The 21,214-nt window shown below is 41.1% G+C and overlaps 1 protein-coding gene and 1 long non-coding RNA gene across 2 annotated transcripts in view; one reads left to right on the top strand and one right to left on the bottom strand.

The window, feature by feature from the left end:
- The window catches only part of YKT6 (YKT6 v-SNARE homolog), a 37,041-nt gene extending 25,184 nt beyond the window's left edge, over window positions 1–11,857 (bottom strand). The window contains exons 1-5 of the mRNA XM_053718142.1: window positions 11,707–11,857; window positions 11,457–11,571; window positions 10,269–10,351; window positions 6,389–6,489; window positions 415–519 (exon numbers count right to left, since the gene is read on the bottom strand). Coding sequence (XP_053574117.1) covers window positions 415–519; window positions 6,389–6,489; window positions 10,269–10,351; window positions 11,457–11,560 — 393 coding nt within the window. The 5' untranslated portion in view covers window positions 11,561–11,571; window positions 11,707–11,857. The remainder of the gene's footprint in view (window positions 1–414; window positions 520–6,388; window positions 6,490–10,268; window positions 10,352–11,456; window positions 11,572–11,706) is intronic.
- A 4,866-nt stretch (window positions 11,858–16,723) lies between these two features.
- On the top strand, window positions 16,724–20,963 carry LOC128663694 (uncharacterized). The gene is made up of 2 exons (XR_008402894.1): window positions 16,724–17,567; window positions 19,168–20,963. It is a non-coding gene; the product is annotated as an uncharacterized LOC128663694 (long non-coding RNA).
- Window positions 20,964–21,214: the final 251 nt, after the last annotated feature.

Here is a 21,214-nt window from a genome sequence, read left to right as displayed (position 1 = left end):
ACAGAAAGTGATAATCTAAGGATATCCGATTTCCCTGCAAGCTCAACCTATTTTGGATGAGTGATGGTTTCAAAGAACAAACCAGATATTTCAAATACAAAAATAAACCTAAAGGACCAATGTTATACTATGCCGATGGTATAACAAGTCGTTAGAAACACATTAAAAAGGTAAAGACTATTTTACAGTATACTGTCCCTGTAAGTGTAACATTGAAGTAAACAAAGATAAGGCATGTAATGTGTGTTTATATATATCACAAAAGGAAACTATTATTACTTTTAAGGAACCTCCCATCAACTATAGCGCAGGGTATAATTCCAAAAAGCAGACACTAACATGGGCAAAGCAGTGTTTTTATTTGATTTAAAAAGACATCTCTATTCAGAGAAGGGAAACGGACAAGGTCTCTACCTGGTATTTGCTTAGATAAGAGTCCAGTGCGTTATACTGGATGGTGTCTGGGGTGCCTGAAGGCCAGTCTATTCTGTCCACTTGGGTGGAGAACTCTTCAAGGACCTGATAGAGACAGAAAGAATAAAATTGCAATTCCTTTGTAAATATTTGAGGAAACATTAAAACCATTTTTATTTATGAACCATAAAATTATTTGCATTCTAAAGTACAGGGAGTGCAGAATTATTAGGCAAGTTGTATTTTTGAGGATTAATTTTATTATTGAACAACAACCATGTTCTCAATGAACCCAAAAAACTCATTAATATCAAAGCTGAATAGTTTTGGAAGTAGTTTTTAGTTATAGCTATTTTAGGGGGATATCTGTGTGTGTAGGTGACTATTACTGTGCATAATTATTAGGCAACTTAACAAAAAACAAATATATACCCATTTCAATTATTTATTTTTACCAGTGAAACCAATATAACATCTCAACATTCACAAATATACATTTCTGACATTCAAAAACAAAACAAAAACAAATCAGTGACCAATATAGCCACCTTTCTTTGCAAGGACACTCAAAAGCCTGCCATCCATGGATTCTGTCAGTGTTTTGATCTGTTCACCATCAACATTGCGTGCAGCAGCAACCACAGCCTCCCAGATACTGTTCAGAGAGGTGTACTGTTTTCCCTCCTTGTAAATCTCACATTTGATGATGGACCACAGGTTCTCAATGGGGTTCAGATCAGGTGAACAAGGAGGCCATGTCATTAGATTTTCTTCTTTTATACCCTTTCTTGCCAGCCACGCTGTGGAGTACTTGGACGCGTGTGATGGAGCATTGTCCTGCATGAAAATCATGTTTTTCTTGAAGGATGCAGACTTCTTCCTGTACCACTGCTTGAAGAAGGTGTCTTTCAGAAACTGGCAGTAGGACTGGGAGTTGAGCTCGACTCCATCCTCAACCCGAAAAAGCCCCATAAGCTTATCTTTGATGATACCAGCCCAAACCAGTACTCCACCTCCACCTTGCTGGCGTCTGAGTCGGACTGGAGCTCTCTGCCCTTTACCAATCCAGCCACGGGCCCATCCATTTGGCCCATCAAGACTCACTCTCATTTCATCAGTCCATAAAACCTTAGAAAAATCAGTCTTGAGATATTTCTTGGCCCAGTCTTGACGTTTCAGCTTGTGTGTCTTGTTCAGTGGTGGTCGTCTTTCAGCCTTTCTTACCTTGGCCATGTCTCTGAGTATTGCACACCTTGTGCTTTTGGGCACTCCAGTGATGTTGCAGCTCTGAAATATGGCCAAACTGGTGGCAAGTGGCATCTTGGCAGCTGCATGCTTGACTTTTCTCAGTTCATGGGCAGTTATTTTGTGCCTTGGTTTTTCCACACGCTTCTTGCGACCCTGTTGACTATTTTGAATGAAACGCTTGATTGTTCGATGATCACGCTTCAGAAGCTTTGCAATTTTAAGAGTGCTGCATCCCTCTGCAAGATATCTCACTATTTTTGACTTTTCTGAGCCTGTCAAGTCCTTCTTTTGACCCATTTTGCCAAAGGAAAGGAAGTTGCCTAATAATTATGCACACCTGATATAGGGTGTTGATGTCATTAGACCACACCCCTTCTCATTACAGAGATGCACATCACCTAATATGCTTAATTGGTAGTAGGCTTTCGAGACTATACAGCTTGGAGTAAGACAACATGCATAAAGAGGATGATGTGGTCAAAATACTCATTTGCCTAATAATTCTGCACACAGTGTATTTACATACAAAATAAGGGTTTTAAAAGCATTTAAAAGTGTAATTTAGTTAAAGTTTGCTTGAGTTTCTAGTCTCTGAACAAACTCCCTGGAAAGCCTTTTGACTGTATTCGATCTTACTTCATTTGCAGTAGCCAATTAGGAACGGATATAAAATGAGCTCCTGTACATAATAACCAATCACTGTGCACCATGTAAGAGTTTACAGTTCTGCATTACATGGAATTTACTACAGCTTTTCTGGGGAATTGGGGGAGGAAAATACAGTTTTCAAGGAAAAATGTCAGGCATAATAAATAATGAAAGTGCACTGTAAAGTAGTTAAACTATTAATTTTTTTTCCTTTTCAAAAAAAGTTTTTAATTTTGCAGTATTTATATGTTGCACATATACATTTGGTTGTCTTTCAAGCATCTATACATTGCTAATACATAGGTTGTATACGTACAATGCAAGTCACATGTATCAAAAGGATATATAAATAACAAAACACAATGTGTATCCCGGCGTACAGTTTTTATCCTGTGACCATAGCAACTAAGCATTTCCCGACACCCCCAAGTATTAATATGGGTAGTTCATCCACCATTATTGAACAGTGTGTTGCCCTGTGCTTTCACATGTTCTGTACTAACATATTTACTTTTCTCAGTCTTCCCTGTGTACGCCCTATACAGTCCTCTTCATAGTCCATCATGGGTGGAGTTATGAGGTAAATGGTTTGAACTTGTTTTTCAAGTAAGCCTCTCATTGTATCTAAAGTTGTAAGTATGTATCCAGCTTCCGTGATGTAATATAGTGATAATCTTATAACTGTATGTTGAGGTTACACTCTTGAACCCATTGTGTTATAGTCGGTATGGAAGTGCTTTTCCAGTCCCTTGCTATAAGTATTTTTAAGCTGTTGCTTGCTATATTAAATAGTTTGTCCTGAACTTAACATAATTTCATAGGGGTTAGGTGTAATAGCCAGAGGCCTATCTAGTAGTTTAGAGGTTTCTTTTGAAATGGCATCCCATACTGGGATTATATTAGGACACCGCCACCAGATATGCGCCTTATGGCCAATGTGCGTCTGACATCTACAACAAATGTCGGAGGTGTTTTTAAAGATTTTCCTGCAGCGTGTCAGGGCGAGATACCACCTGTGCAGTATTTTGATGTTCAGCTCAATATATTTACTGGAAGTGGCTGATCTTTTGATAGCCGTGTATATTTTAGTGGCGTCAATGTGGGAAAACTGTACTTTTAGCTCCTCTCCCCATGTGCTTAGGAAGTGGGGTACATGCCCCGGGGTAGTCTGCTTTAGTAATGCATAGGTAAGGGAAAGTGCATGTCTAGTAGGTGTAGATTTGTGACACATGAACTCGAAGGTTGTCAAGGGTCTCAACATATTCTTTTTTTTGTGAATGTCCTGCTAAATAATTATAACACTGGCGGTAGAAAAAACTATTTCTATAACACCCTAGTCCCTTCTCTACAAGGTCATTCCTGTCATACAACTTATTTTCATTTCCTAAATGGCACATCATCAACACCCTGCCTGGTGATAAATCGGTTTTAATCTTAGCCGAGAGGCCTGGGGTAAACTCTCTATTGGCAGTAAAAGCTGTAAGCGGGGAGTATTTAGATGAGATCTTGGGGTAGTCTATGAGAATTCTGTCCCAAGTCGAGACAGTCTCTCGGACCATGTGGGTAACGTACGTCTGTGGTGAGTCCGCACTAAGGGGTGTCCAGCACTGTGCACCTAGATGTGTAGAGCCTGCTATGTCGTGTTCTAGGTGTACCCAGATCTTGGATTCATAGTTAGTGTACCAATCTACTATTCTCTGCAAGTGTGCAGCTTTCCTGTAGAAGATTAAGTCTGGGCCCCCCAGCCCCCCATTGTCTACAGTTTGGAGCATGTCTTTCCTATTTATCTGTGCGTGCCGTTTGTTCCATATAAATTCAAAAATCTTATTTTGTAGGGATGTAAGGAATGTTGGTGGAAGGGCAACGGTAGGCGTTTGCAACAAATATAGTATCTTTGGGAGAATACTCATTTTAAAAGGCGTTTATCTTCCCTGTCCAGCTCAAATGTTTCCTTCTCCAAGAGGACAGTGTAGCTATTGTGGAAGTGTGGAGTGGTACAAAGTTAGCCTCGAAAATGTCCTCAACCATTGGAGTCAGGAAGACTCCTAGGTATTTTAATCTACGATTTTGCCATCTGAAGGTACACACCTGTTGGATAGATTGTGTGTCCTCATCTAAGAAATTGATTATGTAGAATAGTACATTTTATTTGGAATTACATTTTCTCTCATTTAAAGGGACAGTCAACCCAAAAATTACTTTAACTTATTTAGATTAGTTAACTATCTTTACAGTAAACTGTAGCCAAATTTCCATCTAAATAAACTTTGGCAGAAAATAAACTTACTAGATCTCATCTGGCAGTTTGGAAATGGCCGCCTGACCCCTCCTTCTCTGACGTCTCCCAAAAGCTTGCACTAGTACAGGATCCTTTTCTCGAGTCTAGTAGTCTCGTCCCTGCGCGCTCCTGCAATTTCAGCTAACAGCTGTTCATACCCGGCACTCACTGCCTCTCATCCATGCTGTGTGCTGTGTGTTACAGAGACTGAGGCAGCGATATGATGGTCTGAGAGTAGAGATAAATGATATGATGGTTTCACCTATTTGATTCTACAGAAAGAAATACAATTTGCTTACTAAGCAGAGGCTTCATAACGTTCCTTGTTACACAAAATGTCATATCCTGTATAAAAAAAAAAAATACGCTGAGCTGCAGGGTTTATTCTCAGCTTAAAATAATGTTATGTGAAGTTTCTGTTATAATCAGGGAATCTTGTAACCAGAATATTACGTTATTGATCTAACCACTTCTGCCCAGGAACAGTCTCTTCTTCAAAATCACCGTAGAGCACAGCTTGATTGCAGCCCGGCGTAGAAATAGGAGTTAATTTTTTATATTTTTTTAGGTCTGAAAGGTTTGTCTACACCTTTATGACTTATACAGATGAAGGATTTATTGCTGGAAAATATTACAAAATGCCACATAACTATTTAAGTGAACCATTCGCTTAAACTGGAATAATCCATTTTTTTGTGCTATAAAGTACTTGTGCTATACAGCCCCCACTGATGTACGCTATAGGATACTATACTAGAGATATCAGACAAAAACTATAGCTACAAACCAGTCTGCAGAGATTAAAAAAATAAATCAACAATGAAACCAAACACTACAATCCTGTTTTATGCTATTTTACCCAGACTGACCACTTATTGCTCTGCATAGAATACTTTATAGCACAAAAAAATGGATTATTCCAGTTTAAGCGAATGGTTCACTTAAATAGTTACGTGGCATTTTGTAATATTTTCCAGCAATAAATCCTTCATCTGTATAAGTCATAAAGGTGTAGACAAACCTTTCAGACCTAAAAAAATATAAAAAATTAACTCCTATTTCTACGCCGGGCTGCAATCAAGCTGTGCTCTACGGCGATTTTGAAGAAGAGACTGTTCCTGGGCAGAAGTGGTTAGATCAATAACGTAATATTCTGGTTACAAGATTCCCTGATTATAACAGAAACTTCACATAACATTATTTTAAGCTGAGAATAAACCCTGCAGCTCAGCGTAATTTTTTTTTATACAGGATATGACATTTTGTGTAACAAGGAACGTTATGAAGCCTCTGCTTAGTAAGCAAATTGTATTTCTTTCTGTAGAATCAAAAAGGTGAAACCATCATATCATTTCTCTCTACTCTCAGACCATCATATCGCTGCCTCAGTCTCTGTAACACACAGCATGGATGAGAGGCAGTGAGTGCCGGCCGGGTATGAACAGCTGTTAGCTGAAATTGCAGGAGCGCGCAGGGACGAGACTACTAGACTCGAGAAAAGGATCCTGTACTAGTGCAAGCTTTTGGGAGACGTCAGAGAAGGAGGGGTCAGGCGGCCATTTCCAAACTGCCAGATGAGATCTAGTAAGTTTATTTTCTGCCAAAGTTTATTTAGATGGAAATTTGGCTACAGTTTACTGTAAAGATAGTTAGTTAACTAATCTAAATAAATTAAAGTAATTTTTGGGTTGACTGTCCCTTTAACTTTTTATTATATGCAAATGACAATGCTATATTGTCCTCAAGTACTGCTTAATTATCATTGAGATATATTTCACAGCCCTGAGGCAAATCCTTTACCTTATCCAGAAGGGTGAAGCAAACACGAGGAGGATACTCTTGATCGGCTATAAGCACACCTGCTAGGCAGTCATTCCGCACATACACATGGCACAGATATTCTATGGTAAAAAATGAATTAAAATGGTTAAAAGGGACATGATACCCAAATGTTGAAATTATGCAGCATATCTGTAAAAAGCTGACTTGAAAATATCACCTGAACATCTCTATGTTAAAAAATGAAGAGGTTTTACCTTGAAATGTCCTCAGTTGTCACATTCCAATGTAAAATGGACTTTAAGCAGTCAATCAGGATGCTAGTCCCAGGACGTCCAAAGGAGCATGCATCTGGCATGTGTAGGCAGAGTTTCCCTATCCAGTTTAAGGAAGTTTAGCATGAAATCTTGTGAGATTTCAGTGAAATTTCATTAGATCACAGTACAGGAAAGCATAACCTCAGCACAACTGGACAGCAGCTGAAGGATTACTGTTCACAGAGCACTTACTATTGTGAGATGAAGAAATTTTAAAGTACAATATCTTCCTTTTTTTCTATAAAGATGTCATGTGATATTTTCTTGTTAGCTTTTTTTAGTTATGCTGCATCACTTTCAAGAGTTTTAGCATATGAGTATTATGTCCCTTTAAAGGGATACTAAATCCAAAATTGTCTATCATGAATCGAATAGAGCATAGAATTTTAAGCAACTTTCTAAATTACTCCTATTATCAATTTTTCTTCGTTCTCTTGGTATTTTTATTTGAAAAAGCAGGATTGTAAGCTTACTAGTCGGCTCAATTCTGGTTCAGAGCCTGGCTTACGCTTGCTGAATGGTGGGTAAATGTAGCCAACAATTATCAAGCACTACCCAGGGTGCTGTACAAAAAATGGGCCAGCTACTAAGCTTACAATCTTGCTTTTTCAAATAAAGATGATCACCAAAAGGTTAGAAAAACAGCACACCTTCTCTGCTTGTAGTGGGGCACGGAATAAAGGATTTGCCAGGTCCCAGTCAATCCAAGTATAAAGAATATTCCAGCCTCCAATTTCTTTAAAAGACCTTTATTTCATATAGGGTCCTGAGTAATTTCTACTCAGGACCCTATATGAAATAAAGGTCTTTTAAAGAAATTGGAGGCTGGAATATTCTTTATACTTTTCAAATAAAGATACCAAGAGAACGTAGAAAAATTGATAATAGGAGTAAATTAGAAAGTTGCTTAAAATTCCATGCTCTGTCTGAATCATGATAGAAAATGTTGGGTTTAGTAACACTAAGTATTGTCTTGCCAAGCTTTAAAACAGCATCATAATTTATTAGTTCCTTTCAACATACAACTAGCAGTTGTAAAAAAATTGCATTTTTTTCTCACAAGTTTTTTTTTATTATTATTTTTTAATTAGAAAATCTATTAAAACAAAACTTAACATTTATAAATATACATAAACAAAGGTTGCATGAATTTGTAATTTTCAGAGAAGTTGTACACACACACTTACAAAACACGTAAGGGGACTGAACTCTTACACTGGTCTGGGTACACATCCTATGACCCTGCAACATGCTCAGCCCTAGGTGCTCAATGACACTCCCCAGAGTCACAGGTTGTTAACCCCAGACAGTTCTGGGTGCAAGGCCCATAGGGAAAATTAAAAAACAAATAAATACAACACACATTGGAAGTCCAGCACTCTCTTACAAGCTCTCATCTTAGATTAAAAGCAAAAATGGAAGAGTTAGTTACCGCATCTGGCCAAATGGGACAAGCCCAGGTACCACGTCAAGGTCCCTTCCAAAACCTGGGTCCCTAAGCCAGCCAAACAATGCAAGCTCTCAATGAAACAAACTGAGAACAAGTGAAGGGTGCACAGGCTTATGTAATCACCCTAGAAATATACAAAACTTGGAAAGGGACTGCACTGTCATACAGTCTAGGGTGATTACATAAGCCAGTGCACCCTTCCCTTGTTCCCTGGGAGAGCTTGTTAGTGCTGGACTTCCTTGTCAGACGAGTTCTAAAAAGAACGAAACAGGCTGTCTAGTGAGTGATTTCTGTATTGCTGCAATAATCCTGTTAAAAGGATCGCTGTGTTAAAACAGTATTTGAAGCAAAAAAAAAACCCTGAGAATTTGCATATCTTAGCCTGAATCCTCTTATGCATTGGTAACATTGTTTATGGAGTATTTCTGGGGAAAAGCAAGCAGGGAATCTTGCCTAGATGTGCTAGTTTCCAATGCAAATATTTGTATTGCTTTAATTTTGAGACATGGAGGATTTTAATCTCATTTTTTTTTATCTCCACCATAATATATATGTATGTATGTATGTATGTATGTATGTATGTATGTATGTATGTATGTATGTATGTATATATATATATATATATATACATATACACACACACACATACATACACCCTCCTAGTGCCAACAACAACAACCTAGGTGCAGAGCTGAATTAAATATCAGCTCTTCCAAAACCTGGGTCCCTAAACCAGCCAAACAATGCAAGCTCTCAATGAAACAAACTGAGAACAAGTGAAGGGTGCACAGGCTTATGTAATCACCCTAGACATATACAAAACTTGGAAAGGGACTGCACTCTCATACAGTCTAGGGTGATTACATAAGCCCGTGCACCCTTCCCTTGTTCCCTGGGAGAGCTTGTGAGTGCTGGACTTCCTTGTCAGACGAGTTCTAAAAAGAACGAAACAGGCTGTCTAGTGAGTGATTTCTGTATTGCTGCAATAATCCTGTTAAAAGGATCGCTGTGTTAAAACAGTATTTGAAGCAAAAAAAACCCTGAGAATTTGCATATCTAATTTGCATATCTTAGCCTGAATCCTCTTATGCATTGGTAACATTGTTTATGGAGTATTTCTGGGGAAAATCAAGCGGGGAATCTTGCCTAGATGTGCTAGTTTCCTATGCAAATATTTGTATTGCTTTAATTTTGAGACATGGAGGATTTTAATCTCAGTTTTTTTATCTCCACCATAATTTTAATGTAAATATATATATATATATATATATATATATATATACACACACACATACATACATACACATATACACACACACACACACACACATACATACATACACATATACACACACACACACACACACATACATACATATGCCCTCCTAGTGCCAACAACAACCTAGGTGCAGAGCTGAATGAAATATTAAAGCAAAATAATGCACTCACAGGACTTTCAGACAAAAAAAGTCACAATATTTGACATTTCGGGGATCCTATGGCCCCTTCTTGAGAACCTTCTGAATAAATATTGTGACATGTTTTGTCTGAAAGTCCTGCAAGTGCATTATTTTGATTTTATATATAACACATACATCTGTTTTTAAAAAATAAAATTAAAAACAGGGGCACTTTTTATTCATAAAAGTTACATTGCAGCCGTTTTTTTTTTTAAATACTTACCATTTATTCCTAGCAAGCTGGAAACACTGGAGCAGCGATTCCCCTGCCCCCCAGGACATCTCTTCTTACTTCAGAAATGACTAATCCGGCTTCCTCCATTCACGGCATGGCCTCAGGCAATGTTTGCTCTGGGGGGGGGAAGCCGGATTCGTCATTTCTGACGTAAGAAAAAGAGGACCTGGGGGCGGAGGAATCGCTGCTCCAGTGTTCCAAGCTTGCAAGGAATAAAAGGTAAGTATTTTTTTTTTTTAAATGGCAGCAATGTAAACTTTCATGAATGAAAGTGCCCCTGTTTTTAATAGTATTTTTAAAAACAGGGCTTTCATTCGTGAAAATTTACATTCACTTTAATTAATAATAAAAAAAAAAAAAAAAAAAGAAAAAAAAAAAAGGTATAGTTGTACAAAAACAAAACACAAATTCCTTCATCACCTGCTTTCTCCCCCCTTACCTTGCTCTTTCACAGAAGACCGGCTTCCTTTATCAGACCGTTCGACTATCAGCTGACTGGTGAAAGTCATGAATTCCTGAATACTAAAGTTAAAATTGGAAAATAGACACAAAATAAGGAGAAATAGTAGTGTTTTCCACAGAAAATGTTGCCAGCAAGGTGGCATTGTGAATTAGCCGGGTGGGGTCAGTGTATCGATTTGCAATACTATAAAATGTTCTGTTATTTATAAATATTATTAAAGTGATGTTAAAATGTATCTATGCTGACAGTAGATCATGGGTCTCTATAGGTTATATAGAGACCCATTAAGAAATGCTAGTGGAGTTGTGCAAAAACCTATTTATTACGATGTATACGGTTTTTATCCCCCTCCGGCCTCCCTTTACAAAACTTGTGATGTTTTCACCTCTTAGCCATACGACTTGCATGAGCAGCTCTGCAAAAAATATATATTTTTTTTAGCAAGCCGTATGGCTAGAAAGCCGATTGGCTAATAGGTGAAAATGTCACCTCAATAAAAGAAAAACATTTTTTGTAGAGGGCTGCCGGAGAGGGATAATTTTAGCTTAATATTGGCTTAAAAAAATTGTCAGTAAAATAACCTGGGTGATGTGCCCATAAAATAGACCAGAGAACACGGAATATGTGATTAACCCCTGCAAAGGGAATACAAAGCAGCAATGGACTACTGGGATGCACTGTAGTTTAACACAGGCAATGAGTAGAGTGAGGAAAGGCATATGTGCATATCCACTAATCACAAGCAACATATAGCTCTGTAGCAGAAGTGCACTACTGCTGCTATGGAGCTATGTGTTTAACCTATTTGCAGTGATCAAACACAGTTATATGCAAGTAAAATAATAAAAACCTTTAACCTATTAGAGCATTTTCTTTTTGCATTTTTAGAACTTACATTCTGGTTACAAGAAACAAAGCTGTAACTGCCAAAATAAGAATATTTTCAATTGAACTCTATGTAACATATTTACCTGTTGCTATAGTGACAGCTATAGGATAAATTATTATATGTCATACAGTTTTGAGAAATTGTAAATCCCAACGCACTATGCTTCCGGTTGACATTTGTTAAAAATGTAACGTGATTGGGCATAATAATTAGAATATCTACATTTATTACTACAACATTATAATAACACGCTCAATTTTGGCAAATTGTTTTACCTGGATCTCTGGAAAAAACTGAAAGAAGATACATCATAGGCAGATTTTAAGAGATGGACCTTGTAATCTCCTTTATACAAAATACTCAGACTGTACAACTTCATATTGTCGTAGCCTAGAGAGAGATATTTATAGATAAATTACATATATATGCCAGTAATACAGACAGCAGACCATCAAGTAAGTGGGATTGAATGCCTAAAATATAAATGGCATCTGACTACGCAGAACTATAGAAGTTCGTATATACCTTGCCCACAACTATTTTCTCCCAAGCTCCCTCTATCTTTCTTCCAATCTGTTTTTCTTTCTTTTCCTTTCGGTCCCAGGTAGGAACTAGGAAACAGCCCTTCCCGTTACACGTCACACAAGCAAATAAATCGCGTCCTTTACTCATTGCTTTCCGCCCGGAACACTACAGTTCCCAGCATGCCCTCTTAGTTTCCGTACAACTTTTTGAATTGCTCACCCAGAAATAATGTTGTGCGACTAAGATTCCGGGAAATAGGGCTGATCAGTAGGGCTGGGAGGAAAGGAATATTACATCAGGATTAAAGTGTCAGTAAACCTAAAATATAATGTTATATAATTCTGCACGATGTGCAGAATTATATAACATTATTTTTTTTTAGGTTTACTGTCCCTTTAAGCTTTTAATACGGACTTGTGATACTGTTACACTGCTTGCTTGTAACAAAAGTGTATTATTCAGTAGCTAGGGACTCCCACCAACAAATTCAATGTCTACAGTTCACTGTAAATTCAAGGCAGCTGATCCAGACCCACTTCTTAGTTAGTGAATAAGTGAATGGGCGGTGTAAGAAAATACTTAGGAATATTACTGACAGTGTGACCCTACATTTATTTAAATTACCTAAAGATCTAATTTGAAATGCACTGCCTTTCAAAAACTTTTTTGCATTATAATTGAACTTATATAAATGTATTTAAAAGCTGTGTGCAGGTACAGTTTTCACTTGGGCTATGCTCTAAGTGCTGGTAATAATGTATCTATACTACCTCCCAGCAGTGGGGGGCCAATTTGGGGGCCAGGCTAACAAAGGTAGTTGATAAATTGAAAGACACAGCACACATAATATATATTATGGATCCCTTTGTAGCTCAAAGGGGGTGCTAGAAGTTAGTTTGGAGGTGCATAGCACCTCCATAGAACTGCCTCCTAGTTGTCCCAGTCTTTCAGGATTGTCACTGGTTGGGAGGTCTGCACGCTGTCCCTCCAGCTTCCTTTCTTCTAGGGACTGTCCATGACATGCCCAGATTCCGTCAGCCACTCCCATGACAAGCCCTATTGACAAAACGCGTAGAGAATTTTATATGAACTTCAACTAAACTCTTTTCGGGAGCATCTTGAAATTACATATTTCATTTCTTCAGTCGTGCTGGACTGAGCATTTTTTTGCATACCCTTGCTCACATTTGGTTTTAACGGCTATGGTGAAAAAAGGATAGCAGAGGAGTTTCATAACTGAGCACAGACTGAATGGAATATATGTTTTTATGCATTTTTATGTTTTTAATCTTGTAAGTGTTCATTTATCACTTATGCGCAATTATATGTATATTAAATGACTTGCACCTAGTTTGGGTTGCGCTTGTCTTTTCTTCTCTTTACTATTCCACTAACAACACACCTGTGGTCCTGCCCCTCCTGTCATGGCTCAGCCCACCAAACATCAGTGGGCACTGCCCACAAGTTCCTCTCACCTTCTTGTCCCAAAAAACCCCTGGGAAATGTTTGGAGGTATGATGTATCACATGACATTGCCAGGACTCAGAGCATGATCAAGTGAAGGATGCTCAAGTTTGCTGCTTAACCCTTTAAGGACACAGCTGTCAGTTTGCTCAATTGTTTTATGACGGAAAAATTCCGTCATATGTCCTTAAGAGGTTAAAGAGCAAAATAGCCTTTTATTTGTATACTGTTGCTTGCATATAACTCAGCAAAACTACAAGTGTTGCGTTATTGTTCAATTTGGTGCATTATGCTCATAACGCATACATTTCCATACCGCAGCCATTACAAGTTTGAAAAAACCTCCCTAGCGCAACAAAAAACACCATTTACGCAAAAATCCATTCCGCTATCCAAGACCTGTAGTTACAAATTTTTCGCTACCAAAAACCTTCACTAATCACTTCAAAAATATAGTACAGAGTACACTTATATTCATATAAACACTGTCCAATAAATATTACATTTTAAAAATATTGCACCCAAAAATTATAATGGATCAAAGATACGAGATCTCGGGTGTTAGAAAAAAAAATGCAGACAAAGGGATTTTACATTGACTGACATAGACATACAATCGTATGCAAAAGTTTAGGCACCGCTGACAATTTCCATGAGGTTTATTGGATTAACAGAAAATGTGCAATATGCATCCAAACGAAATTAGACAGGTGCATAAATTTGGGCACCCCAACAGAAATATTGCATCAATATTTAGTAGAGCCTCCTTTAGCAGAAATAACAGCCTCTAGACGCTTCCTATAGCCTGTAATGAGTGTCTGGATTTTGGATGAAGGTATTTTGGACCATTCCTCCTTGCAAAACATCTCCAGTTCAGTTAGGTTTGATGGTTGCCCAGCATGGACAGCCCGCTTCAAATCCCCCCACAGATTTTCAATGATATTCAGGTCTAGGGACTGGGATGGCCATTCCAGAACATTGTACTTGTTCCTCTGCATAAATGCCAGAGTAGATTTTGAGCAGTGTTTTCGGTCGTTGTCTTGTTGAAATATCCAGCCCCGGCGTAACTTCAACTTTGTGACTGATTCCTCAAGCGCAACAAAAATCCCCATTTACGCAAAAATCCATTCTCCTATCCAAGACCTGTAGTTACAAATTTTTCGTTACCAAAAACCTTCACTAATCACTTCAAAAATATAGTACAAAGTACATTCATATAAACACTGTCCAATAAATATTGCATTTTAAAAATATTGCACACAAAAATTATAATGGATCAAAGATACGAGATCTCGGGTGTTAGAAAAAAAATGCAGACAAAGGGATTTTACATTGACTGACGTAGACATACAATTGTATGCAAAAGTTTAGGCCCCGCTGATAATTTCCATGATTTTCATTTATAAATAGTGATGTCGCGAACATAAAAATTTGGGTTCGCGAACGCGAACTTCCGCAAAAGTTCGCGAACTGGACGAACCACCATTGACTTCAATGGGCAGGCGAATTTTAAAACCCACAGGGACTCTTTCTGGCCACAATAGTGATGGGAAAGTTGTTTCAAGGGGACTAACACCTGGACTGTGGAGTGCCGGAGGGGGATCCATGGCAAAACTCCCATGGAAAATTACATAGTTGATGCAGAGTCTGGTTTTAATCCATAAAGGGCATAAATCACCTAACATTCCTAAATTGTTTGGAATAACGTGCTTTAAAACATCAGGTATGATGTTGTATCGATCAGGTAGTGTAAAGGTTACGCCCGCTTCACAGTGACAGACCAAACTCCTGCAGCGGGTACAACATCATCATCATCACACTGTACGTCCATGTGTGTAATGCTGCCTGACTGAGACATATCCCTGTTATCTACATCCTCTGGCAATAATGGTTGCGCATCACTCATTTCTTCCAACTGATGTGTAAATAACTCCTCTGACAGATCAAGTGAAGCGGCTGTGGTGCTAGTGTTGGTGGTGGTGGCAGGCGGGCGAGTGGTAACTTGAGAGGTGCCCGAAGCTAAGCTGGAGGAGGATGGTGCGTCAAGGTTCCGAGCGGAAGCTGTAGAAGATTGGGTGTCCTGTGTTAGCCAGTAAACTATGTTCTCAGAACTTTTCAAGTTCAGGGTACGTGGCCTCTGAACACTGGGCATTATTCTAGAGCCAAATGGAATCACCGCACCACGACCACGATGGCCCCTGCGGGGTGGCCTGCCTCTGCCTGTCATTTTTTTTTTTTTCGATTAGTGGTACTATGCGTGCAAGCTACTGTGACAACAGATATGAGTGGCACTGTGCACTGGCAGAAGTTGGCAGAGTAGACGCTGTAGGCCTGACACACACGCTTGCAGACAACTAACTGCTATTCAATCTATGGAAAGTGCAAGACCTAATTAGGGATGTAACAAGTTAAGGGGTAATTTTTTGTAAGGAAGGAAAAGCTGGTATAGGGTTAAAAAGATAGGAAGTGTTCCCTGCAGGGCAGGGGGAGGGAGCTTGAGAGGGTGGAGATTCAGAGCTAATAATAGAGCTGCAGAACTGAAAGTAAAACCACTAACCTGTTTTTTGTCTTGCAGGTTACATCATGGAGAGGTCCAAGCGGTCTGCGAAGGTTCCACGAAGATTGGTTAAAGAAGAGGATGTCCCTGCAAGGAAGAAAAAGACTGTTGTTACTTCCAGTGGTGAAATGTCTCTGCCTTCTTCTGTAATCCCTGTAGTTTCTGAACTTGCTGGCTCTCTGCCTGTTTCTGTGTCTGGGGGCACTTCTTTTTCTTCTCCCTTTAGCCCTGTTTATTCTATTTCCCTCCCTGTCTCTTCTGCTGCTGTATTTACTGCTCCTACCCTTTTCCCCAATGTCTCTGTGTCTTCTGCTTCTCCTCTTTTTCCCCCGGTGCTCTGACAAAATGCAGAAAGACATTTGGCAGAAGGACATTTTGGCAGACGGACATTTGGCCGACGGACATTTGGCTGACAGACAGAAAGCTAAAGAATGTTCCAATTTCGGCCGAGGGCAGATACGTTCCAGAGTGCTCTGTTCTAATCAGAGCCTCGGGCGCCGCAACTGCCTCTGGGAACCTTACCATGGGTCCTAGGCCGCACGTCTTGTAATTCTCTGTCTGGGAAATTATCTATCTATCTATCAAATTTATCTATCAAATCTATCTATCTATCGTATCTATCAAATGTATCTATTGCATCTATTGATCTATCTATCTAATCTATGTATCTATCTATCTATCTATCTATCTATCTATCTATCTATCTATCTATCTATCAAATCTATCTATCTCGTGGCCGGACTGTTATCTGACAGCCACTTGTGTTTCGGCCAAATGTCCGTCTGCTAAATGTCCGTCGGCCAAATGTCCGTCTGCCAAATGTCCGTCGGCTAAAAGTCCGGCCACGTTTTCCCCCTCATATCCCTGTCTCTTTTCCCCCTACTTCTGTTCTTTTTTCTGTCCCTAATGTGGCCACGCTTTCCCTAGCTAGCTCTTCTCAGGCTGGGGGGTTTGTGGGGCAGCCGGTTCATAGCTGGAACCCGGCTGTGCCTCCCCAATCCGTGGCTGATGTCCTGATGTACTCCCCGGAGATGCGTTTTTCCCCGGGGAGCAGGAGTGTGTCGCTATCCCCCTCTTTTGTCTCCGGACAGAGAGGGATGGAAGGTGGGCCCCAGGCGCCATTTTTATTGGAGCCTCGTGGGGATGCAGGGGCAGTGGATCCTCTTCTGCGCGCCCGCTCAAGCTCCGCCCACCGCACTTCCGGTCGCCATCTTGGGACCTGCTACGCAATCCATTCAGATTGCGGCGATGGAAGGAGCTGGAGCAGTCGCGTGTAGCTCCAAACCCTTGGGACATCAGGTCCTTGCGGGCAGTTCTAAGCAGGTAGGTGGAGCCGCAGGGGGGAACGGGAGGGCCGGGGGGCCTGTCCCTCGCGGGGCATAGGGCACTAAGAAGGGGATGAATAATAATAATGTCGGAAATAAGCCTAGTAGGAGTTCTATTAGGATTCAGGCGGCAAATAAAGGGCCATTAGGGCTGGTTTGTACTCCGGTACTGGGGAGATCTGTTAGAAAAGTGGGGCATATGGATTTAATGGCAAGTTTAAGAAAAAGGCTGATATCAAGGCATTTGTCAGGGGGGCAGTCTGCAGGATCTGTGGGGTTGAGGGGTGCGACTGGGGGGCTCCCTGGGCAGCTTGTTTCTCCCTGTGTTGCTCCCACTTTTCCTTTTGTTCCACAGGCTGCTGTTACTGTACATGAAGCGCAGGAGATTGGAGTGGCTGGTGGCAGTGCGGCACAAGGCGGACCGAGAGCTGAGGTAGTCTCGACAGCAGGAGAGAAGGTGGTTGAAGGTTCCTCTGGATCCACGCAGGCCGGGATGGTAGCGGCATCTGGAAACGGTGAGCCTGCTATTACACGACACACGGGGGTGGCAGATTCATCTAGCTCAGGGGACTCAGACAGCTCCACGGGGCTGAAGGATGAGGGGCATCGCAAGTTGTTTAAAAAAAATAAGGAAGTTGATTGACAGGAAAACTAAAAATGTGGGGGTGCGCGGCGTAGGAACTGGCGATAAGGAGATAGCGGACCCTGGGGCAGTTGCAGTCCTTGGGGGAGGTAAAAAAGGGAAGAAAGGCGGCGTAGCGAGTACGGCTGACACTTATCCTTGCATAGTGCGTTCTCTACATTCGCATTTAAAACCCAGGATTGCGAAAAAATCAGGGAAGGGCGCTACGTTAAGATTTTTGAGCTGTCTAGGGCTGCGTACCAGGTTAGGGAAATGGCAGAGGATGGTACAGGGGAGAATGTTTCAAGGCGGTTGAGGCTTGGGGTCTTTTTAGGCGCAGTTTCGGGTTTTGTTGTTAGTTATAGTCTAGGGGTTCAGATTGAGAATGATGTAGCTTTCGCAAGTTTTAGAAGGGGGCTAATTTTGAGGGCTGGCACAAAAAGTGGAGGTTTAAGGTAATGGGTGTCCAACATATTCCTGACAGGTGGCGAGTTCTGGGGAGCTGCGTTAAGGCTGCTGAAAGGTTCGCTAGCACCTAGGACTTGGCAGGCGTACGGTGTGGCTTGGCGTGAGTGGGGTACATTTTTACAGTCTTTTGGTACCACATGGAGGACACCTTCTGTGCAGTTCTTTATTATGTGGTTGGGCTCCTTAGAACGGGCAGGTTTATCCCCTGGCGCTATAGGTGGTAAGGCAGCGGCTGTAGCATTTTCTCTAAATTGTATGGGGTGGAGGATGTCACTAAGGGCTTTTTGGCTAGGGCTGCGTTGAAGGGGGTACGCAGGTTAGGGGTTAAGAAAAAAGATGTGAGGGAGCCTATCACTAGGGGGAGACTAGCGCAGCTGATCCAACAGCTTAGGGTGGTATGTGACTCTAGTTTTGAGGTACTGTTGTTTTCGCTAGCATTTTCGCTTGCATACTTTGCAGCTCTCAGGATTAGTGAATTAGTAGCGCGATCCAAAACTGCTACGGGAATGGGTTTATTGAATGAGCATGTTAGGTTAGTGGACCAGGCGGTCCTAGTGTTTGTGGCTAGATCAAAAACGGATCAGGTAGGACAGGGTAGATGGCTCAATTTGCTATCGCAGGTGGAGCCATCAATATGTCCATTTTTGCTTTGCAAGAAATTTAGGCAAATCAGGCCAAGGGTAGGGAGGCTGTTTTTGGTACACGAGGACGGGGCTTTTTTATCCCAGTTTCAGTTTAGAGCGGTATTGCGAAAGGTGGTTTGTAGTTTGGGGTGGGATCCAGCGGTGGTAGCTCCTCATTCTTTTCGCATCAGGTCTGCCACCGATGCAGCCATGTTGGGATGTTCTGAGGGAGAGATCAAGGTTATGGGCCGTTGGTCTTCTGGGCAGTATAAGAAATACATCAGGCCCCTGAAGCAGTAGTAGGTTAGAGAGCAGGATGTTTGTTGTTCTATGGTTAGTGGATGTGTTTTTTGGTGTTTCTTTGGGGAGCCAGGACCTTATTGTTGGTTGATGTTTTTTCAGGTCAGGACACGGGATGCCGAAGAATTTGGATAGTTGGACATTCTTATGTTCATTGGGCGGCCATACGGGCAGCATCCTGGGCGGGAGGTCAACAGTTGGTATTGCCGACTAGCAAAGTGTCAATTAGGTGGCTGGGTAGGAGGGGCATGTTGTGGTCCCAACTGCCCGAACAGATTAGTGAAGCCAGAAGGAGATGGGTAGACCTCATGTGATTCTACTTCATTTAGGAGGAAATGATGTGGGAACTATGCCGATGGGAGATCTTGCTGATATTATGGTTTCAGATATTAGGTGGCTGAGGACACAGTTTAAGGGAGTGACCATTATATGGTCAAACATTATATCCAGGAATATATGGAGGCATATGGCTATGAGGAAGGCTGGTTTTCGTGTAAAGAAGAAACTAAATAGGGATGTCTGTAAAGAGGTTTTGGCTTCAGGTGGGAAGGTAGTGTTGCATGACAATATTCATATTGATTATGCGGGATTGTTTAGGAAGGATCAGGTGCATTTATCAGATAAGGGTAATGATTTGTTCCTGGAGAATATTCGGCAGGTCCTGGCTTCTAGCTATGTTTAGTGGGGCAAGAGTACCTTGTCCTCTTTGGGGTGGCGGAAAGGGGTGTGGCATAACAATCTAATTGGCCGGTAACATCATAGAAGGAAAGTACAGTGGGCGTGTAGGACCCTAGTCGCCGAGGGTCTAGGGATAGGTCGGCTCGCTGGTCGATCTTCCTTGGGCAGAGATGTAGGTGGAATGAGGGCGTCCTCATTTCCAGGGCGGCCACACCCCTTAGAGGGTTAATTAGGACAAGATCTTCTTGCCAGCTTGGTGGTTATTCAGTATTAAAGTTATATATTTATTTAATAAAGCAACCCCTCCCCCTGTTGGGGAGGTGTTTTTTTCTCCCAACCCTGAGTGTTGTGTCGTTATTGCATATATATAAGTTGGTATTGGGAGGGTTGGTGTCATGTTGACTGAATGTAACTAAAAAATGTAACCCCTTAGGAAAGTGGAAGACCTAATTAGGGATGTAACAAGTTAAGGGGTAATTTTTTGTAAGGAAGGAAAAGCTGGTATAGGGTTAAAAAGATAGGAAGTGTTCCCTGCAGGGCAGGGGGAGGGAGCTTGAGAGGGTGGAGATTCAGAGCTAATAATAGAGCTGCAGAACTGAAAGTAAAACCAGTAACCTGTTTTTTGTCTTCCCTCCCAGCCCTCCCTGTTTGGCAGTTGTTCGTTATCTAATTTTTTACAGGTCCGGTAGCAGATGGAGGAGTTTCAGTTCGTAGCAGCTGGCTTAGTTTCCTTTGGTGGGGGGCTACATAGTCATGTGGACCTTTGTAAGCCCAAAGGCGTTAATTGGTAGTATGGGGTCTCCCTTCGGGACTAACAGTCTTTTGGCTGGGGGACCGTTGACTATCCAGTATTGGAGACTCCGTTAACCCTAAAATTGATAGGTGGGGGTTTGCATCGCGGCATGCTTTCCCAAGTGTGGCGGAAAGGGGTGTGGCATAACAATCTAATTGGCCGGTAACATCATAGAAGGAAAGTACAGTGGGCGTGTAGGACCCTAGTCGCCGAGGGGCTAGGGATAGGTCGGCTCGCTGGTCGATCTTCCTTGGGCGGAGATGTAGGCGGAATGAGGGCGTCCTCATTTCCAGGGCTGCCACACCCCTTAGAGGGTTAATTAGGACAAGATCTTCTTGCCAGCTTGGTGGTTATTCAGTATTAAAGTTATTTATTTATTTAATAAAGCAACCCCTCCCCCTGTTGGGGAGGTGTTTTTTTCTCCCAACCCTGAGTGTTGTGTCGTTATTGCATATATATAAGTTGGTATTGGGAGGGTTGGTGTCATGTTGACTGAATGTAACTAAATAATTTAACCCCTTATACAGTCATTTTTTTAAAATGTACACTACTGTTACACCAGATATGAGTTGCACTGGTGTGACACTGTGCCCTGGCAGGCCCTGAAAAATCTGTTACACATCTACAACAACCAAAAAACAACCATGCTAAATAGTTTCTAAATTTTGTCCTGAGTTT

The sequence above is a fragment of the Bombina bombina genome, chromosome 6 (assembly GCF_027579735.1).
Source record: "Bombina bombina isolate aBomBom1 chromosome 6, aBomBom1.pri, whole genome shotgun sequence".
Classification (NCBI taxonomy): Eukaryota; Metazoa; Chordata; class Amphibia; order Anura; family Bombinatoridae; genus Bombina; species Bombina bombina.
Note: the sequence above shows the minus strand (reverse complement) of the source record. Positions and strands in the feature narration are given on the sequence as shown.